This window comes from Gossypium raimondii, chromosome 4, assembly GCF_025698545.1.
Source record: "Gossypium raimondii isolate GPD5lz chromosome 4, ASM2569854v1, whole genome shotgun sequence".
Lineage (NCBI taxonomy): Eukaryota > Viridiplantae > Streptophyta > Magnoliopsida > Malvales > Malvaceae > Gossypium > Gossypium raimondii.
This window is the reverse complement of record NC_068568.1, coordinates 44,257,864-44,264,671: the sequence shown is the minus strand read 5'-3', so window position 1 is coordinate 44,264,671 and position 6,808 is coordinate 44,257,864. Positions and strand designations below refer to the sequence as shown.

The 6,808-nt window shown below is 34.8% G+C and overlaps 1 protein-coding gene across 1 annotated transcript; it reads left to right on the top strand.

The window, feature by feature from the left end:
- The first annotated feature begins 2,325 nt into the window (after window positions 1-2,325).
- Window positions 2,326-5,354, top strand: LOC105780315 (serine carboxypeptidase-like 25). The gene is made up of 8 exons (XM_012604568.2): window positions 2,326-2,813; window positions 3,478-3,681; window positions 3,796-3,971; window positions 4,071-4,352; window positions 4,447-4,577; window positions 4,660-4,755; window positions 4,833-4,938; window positions 5,082-5,354. The coding sequence occupies exons 1-8, from the start codon at window positions 2,507-2,509 to the stop codon at window positions 5,223-5,225; spliced, it is 1,446 nt and encodes a 481-aa protein (XP_012460022.1). The 5' UTR covers window positions 2,326-2,506; the 3' UTR covers window positions 5,226-5,354.
- Window positions 5,355-6,808: the final 1,454 nt, after the last annotated feature.

The following is a 6,808-nucleotide window of genomic DNA, read 5'->3' as shown; positions in this document are numbered from 1 at the left end:
TTACTACCCTAAGAATATTAAGGTGCTGCCGGAAGGTCGGCATTATCCTTGTGAAGGCTTTCTAAATTGCCAAGCTCATTATCCTTCTAGAGCATAGGTTGAGCTTCCTCTTTCTGATGTTCTAGAGTTTCTTATTTCAGGACCTTTCATACGACTCTCAATTCTATAATAAGCCACTCATTATGAGCATTTGTTCTTGATGTTCATTGAAACAACATTATTATTGAGAAAACTACTCTTTCAAATGTTGTAGTTTCTCCTGGGTTTCTAAGTTGTGGGGCTGTGGACTTGATGCTTGCTAGTGAGAACCTTGGTTCAGTTGGATGGGAGTCACAATTGGGGAGAAGGCATAGCTATGAGACAAGTTATTGCTTCTTGCAAACAACGAGATACGTGATCAAATGGCTTCGGGGGTCATGCTAGGTTGTAGTTGAGGCATTGTAGAAACTGGAGGAGCCAAAGCAACTAGAGGGGTGGTTCCTGCAAGTACGGTGAGATTTGTAGGGTTGGAAGCTAAAAGATCTCTTAAAGCTTTTACTAATTGCTCTAGGGTGGAGAGAAAGGCATTTGCGTGCTATAAAGAAGTTTCTACATGAGTATAAGAGGGAAGAGTTTGAATGGTGTTCAGGCCAATTGAAACCCTTAAAACAAGTGGGATAGGTACACTGGATAGCGCGAAGGAGTTGACTTGGTTGGCTAGGTCATTGGTTTGGTTGGTTTGGTCAGCGAGGGTGCCACTTTGGGATTGAGAAACCATGTCGTCCACACTCATCGCACCAATTGTTGATATAATGTACAACAATGGAGGAGTACATAGGAGGTAAGGGTGGTAGCTATAAAGGTCGATTCACCCAATCATGGGGGAGTGCCAAAGGTTATGAAGAGTAGAGGTGAAGAGAACGTAAAGCTGAGGGCTAAAAGAGTGTTGACAGAGTGTAGGCTTAGTATTCTTAAAGACTCTATCCCTTCTTCATTGTTCTTAGAGGTGTTTATAGACAAGGGTCCCGTGTAAGATGGCGTTAACGTGTTAGACTTGCCATCTAGCCATCATTATGTTACACATTGGGGGATGTCTTCGGTAGGACGAGGATGTCTCTGACAGGAGAGATTATGTCATTCATTCTAACTCTGATAGGATAAAGTAGTTGAACCCTCGTGATGTTTGGTGAACAACAACTTCATGTTCCTAATGAAGCTCAGAAATCCATATTGCGAATAGTATGTGCTTGTCCGGAATGTCATCTTGGAAAGAAGAGCTCACATGTGGCCTTCTAGTTTGCTAATGGTAGGCTTACTGTTTAAGCATCTTTCTGGCGTACCACGTGTCCTAACGCGCGTGAGGTATGTGTATAGGGATGTGTTTTTTGATGAGATACCTTTCACATGATTGTGTTGTTTACAAAACAACTTTATGTAAAGTTATGTCTTTATAGGATAACTTTACGTATAAAAATTTTGTCTTTACAACACAATTATTCATTAATCATTATAACTTATTAAAACATTTCTAGATAATAAAATATTATTAGTTACTAATAGTATAAATGTGAGCTTCAAGTCCTCATTGTGAGCCATATCATTAATCAAACAAATAATAGCTTAACATGTGAGCTGAAAACATGCAAGAAAGTGTATTTTATTATAGCCTTTTTTTCCCCCTTTCTGTTTGGTTATTAGCTTTTAGCTGCTTTATTTATTTTCTTTTACAAACTAAAAAGAAATTATCAATTGTATCTAAAACCAAAATAAAATATGTACAAAACAAGATGAATAAATAAAAAGACTATAGGGGATACGACAATCCAAGTTTACAACTTGTCCCTAGTAAAACAAAAGAAATGACAATAAAAAGGAATAGGAAAAAGAAGAGAAATTAATTAAGAAATGGAAAATGGCAATGATGACAAAGAAAAGGTAGTCAAATGGAGGATTGAATGGAACTGTTTCATGGATGTGTGAAAACCATGTGTTCCCGTTGCCTTATTTATTAGCCCTAAATTAATTTACCCACCTCTATTACTTTACATCAAACTTATTAAATATTTATTCAAACCAACTCCAACATGAAAATTTCTTTTCGCTCAGTGAATGGATTTAATCAAAATATAGTTAATAATAGTCTAAAAGAAATACTCTATTGGTAAAATTTAACAAAATTCTCCTTTTTATATACTATATATATGATCATGTTATTAAATGATAAACTCCAAAGCGTCCTAAAAAACAATAGCATGCTATTGAGCATTCTCTACATGTGCTTTTGATGTATATATATATATGGATGTATATTATATATAGGCACACTAGGATCCCCACACAAAGAAAGGGTGCCCCAAACAGTAAAATTATTTTAGGTGATGTGTGATGGCATAGGCATTATCCATGGATAGGACACCATAAATCATAGTCCCTCTCTATTCTAATCTTATTCATCTCTCCTATTTAATCACTACTCTCAACTTTCCATACTTCATCAAGGTCACAACCATCTACCACTGCGCCCTTTATGTTTTTGGCTCTTCAACTTCTTCACTCCCACTCTTCTTCATTTAACATGGCCAACAACACACAGATCCTCAACCTAATCTCCATGGCCTTACTCCTCCTTTTTGTTAGCAACAGTGAAGGGTACTCAGCAGCTGAAGAAGAAGCTGACAGAATCTCAGCACTTCCAGGCCAACCCAAGGTCTCTTTTCCACAATTCTCTGGCTATGTTACTGTTAACGAAGTAGCTGGTCGAGCCCTCTTTTACTGGCTCACTGAGTCTCCCAATTCCCCTTCCTCTAAGCCTCTTGTCATCTGGCTCAATGGAGGTTTGTATTTTATTTTATGTCGTCTTCTTCTTCTTTTGTTTTTCTACTACTGTTATATTGTATTTCTTTTTTCTTTTTTGGCTTTGTTTCTAAATTTCCTCTCACTATATATTTTTTTGTCTTTGAACCGACAAATTTTCATTATCCTCTTTGTTGCCGACATGATCATAATTTTTTGAAAAATATATATATCATATTTGTATAAAAGATGGATACTTTTTTTATTAAAGTATTTAAACTCTATATTTTAAAGTAATTATATTGAACTAACCTTCAATAGCTAAGAATGATGATCAAACTACCAATGAAAGAGTAGAATTCATGAGCAATAATACTCAACTACCAGAAAAAAAAAGTAAACCCAAAACCACAAAAAGAAAAACTCTCATTCTCTTTCTCTCCTTTTCTATACATTGAAGTAATTGCAAAAAATAAATGCCAGAAAATAAATAACAGGTTACATTTATTACCCCCACAGCAAATACAATAGAAGCAGCAAATTATAGTTCAGCCAATATAATTAATTACACCTGCATTGCTATCTTAGCTTAGCTTAGCTTTGGGACTTTCAATGTCTATGTAAAGTCTAAAGTTATACAAATTTTAACTATACTTCTCCTCCATGGGATCCTTGTAAAGTTTATATTTGTGATTTTATTATTAGGTCCTGGTTGCTCCTCAGTGGCATATGGTGCATCAGAAGAGATTGGGCCATTCAGAATTAACAAGTCAGCCTCAGGGTTGTATCTCAACAAGTTCTCTTGGAACAATGTGGCTAACCTCTTGTTCTTGGAGACTCCTGCTGGTGTAGGCTTCTCTTACACCAATCGCAGTTCCGATTTGTTGGATACCGGCGACCGTCGAACTGGTTCGACTCTTAAAACTCCATTCCTAATGCTACCTTAGCTCGTTAACAGAGTTTATAGTTTTAGTTCACATTTTGAATTTGTTTCTGATCTAAGTTTGAAGGTTGTGATTTCAGCTATGGACTCTTTGGAATTCTTGATCAGATGGCTCGACCGGTTCCCACGATATAAGAATCGTGAGGTATACATCACCGGAGAGAGCTATGCCGGCCATTATGTGCCTCAGTTGGCTAGACAGATCATGGTTTACAACAAGAAATCCAAGCATCCAATAAATCTAAAAGGAATAATGGTAATGTGCAACATTTCACACAATCTGCAACCTTTTTTTTTTTTTTGTTTCCTTTTGATGTTTCAGTAAAGAGATTGTAAAAGTGGAAATGGAATGCAGGTGGGAAATGCAGTGACAGACAACTATTATGATAACCTTGGGACAGTGACATACTGGTGGAGCCATGCCATGATTTCTGATAAAACGTATCAGCAACTCATCAACACATGCGATTTCCGACGGCAGAAAGAGTCCAACGAGTGCGAATCGTTGTATTCTTATGCCATGGATCAAGAATTTGGAAACATTGATCAGTACAACATATATGCTCCCCCTTGCAATAACTCAGATGGCAACCGTTTTACCAGGCATAGTATGCGATTGCCTCATCGACCACATTCGGTACCGATATCTTAGCTTATATATATACTGAAAACATGCAACTATCACAAATTCGGACCGATGTATGATAATTCTTAGAATGAAAAATCTTCAGATTTTCAGGCAGTTATCAGGCTATGATCCATGCACTGAAAAGTATGCTGAGATTTACTACAATAGGCCAGATGTGCAGAAGGCACTTCATGCCAACACAACCGGAATCCGATATAAATGGACCGCTTGCAGGTACTTCGATTATCGCATACATGATTCGTAAACAACATTTTGTCTTTGTGCTAACATACAGAATTTTGCCTTGTCCATACAGTGAAGTTCTTAATCGTAATTGGAACGATACAGATGGATCCGTTCTACCGATTTACAAAGAAATTATCGCCGGTGGCTTGAGAGTTTGGGTTTTCAGGTTAGCAAGAATATATTTAAATTGAAATGAAGCTTGAATTAACTCTAATTTATTATTTGATTTTTGGATAATAACAGTGGTGATGTAGACTCAGTGGTTCCAGTGACAGCAACAAGGTACTCACTTGCACAACTGAAATTGAGTACCAAAATTCCCTGGTATCCTTGGTATGTTAAGAAACAGGTAAGCTTAAGCACCACCATATATCTATAAATTGTCTCTATTTTTCGGATTAGACAAAGCCCGACCGGTCGAGTACGATCATCCAAACTGAAATGATGCTGACATAAGAAAATAAAATTGGGAATTTTGATGTGTTTGTGAAGGTCGGGGGATGGACTGAGGTGTATGAAGGGCTAACATTTGCAACAGTGAGAGGGGCAGGACATGAAGTACCATTGTTCAAGCCAAGAGCAGCTCTTCAGCTTTTCAAATCATTTTTGAGTGGGGAACCCCTTCCTAAAGCATGACAACCAAAAACTTGATGTTTCCCACAACTTAGTTACCTAGTTCTGCATTGTAATTCTTGCTTTTTTAAGACAAAAATGTCATTTTAACCATTGAAAAAATCAATGAAAAAAAGAAGCTTGATTGTTTAATAGGAGGGGAAAATGAAAGGGAGTTCACGGGATAAAAGAAAATGTTTAGGGAATAATCAAACTTTTATTTACATAAAAGGATATTCGGTAAACTATAATGGTAGTCACCCAATTATGTTCGATTATAAAAAGTTATCAAATAGTTATCAAATTATTGATAAGTTTATATTTTGGTCATTTATTTATGAAAAGTTATAAAATGGTTATCCAACTATTCGATTTTTGTCATTTTCGGCCTCCCGCCATTAAATGGTTGACATGGTAACTTTTAAAATTGACATAATAGCAACTTTAACACTAACGTTTATACATTGTATTAAATTATTCTTGATTTAAAAATTTTAATCTTCAACATCTACACATTTGTAATTTAAATGGTTGACATGGTAACTTTTAAAATTGGCATAATAACAACTTTAGCACTAACGTTATACATTGTGTTAATTTATTCTTGATTTTAAAAAATTTAACTTTCAGCATTTACATATTTGTAATTTAATGTTTTTGCAGTTTTGTAATTCTTTGTCACCATTTCACCTAAAAGCTAAAATAATAGATTTATTTTCTAAATTTCATAAAAAAAACCAAAATTGGAAGCCAAAAATCTAAGATAATAGGTTTCATATTTTCTCATACAAAGAAAAACAAAACTACAAAAAAGATCAAAATACGCAATGTGTAAATATTGAGGGTTAAATATTTTAAAATAAAATTAAATTGACACAATGTATAGATGTTGAGAGTTAAAATTGTTATTACGCTAATTTTAAAAGTTGTCAAGTTATCTTTCGTTAGTGATTTAACGATTGCCTAATGACTAAAAATAAAAAAATTGAATAATTAGGTGACCATTTTATAACTTTTCTTAATTGGGTGACAAAAAAAATATTAATAGTTGACTGACTACCAATTTAATTTACCCAAAAATAAAATAATTGAGAAAAATCTCATTATTACTGTCGAAACCATTTTTAAAATTTAAAAAAAAAAGGGATCGACTTTGAAAATAAAATGGGGGTTGCCACCGATCTTTTATTGAAAGTGTGATCGGAGCACCTTGAAAACGATTTTAGGTCTGCGAATTTTGAGAAAATAGGTTCGGGAGTCGGTTACGCAAAAGGAAGGGTTAGCACCCTTGGTAACGAATTGATTGTTTAATGTTTTAATGTCGAAATTTTGAAAAGATTTTAAAATACGATCCTTTTATCTTGAATAAAATGAATTGGATGATAAGGCTTACTTATTTCAAAGAAATAAATTGTCACACTCAGTAAGTTAGAGTGCAACGTTTCAAATCCTCAAAATTAAGTTTATCTCTTGATTTTTTTTAAAACCTATGCATTTTGAGAAGGGTATCTGATCATTTGGGTTAAATGAGAAAATCAAACCCAGTAAGTTAGGGTTCGATTTCACAAAATCCCTAAATATCAAATATTGCCTTTATTTTCATTTGT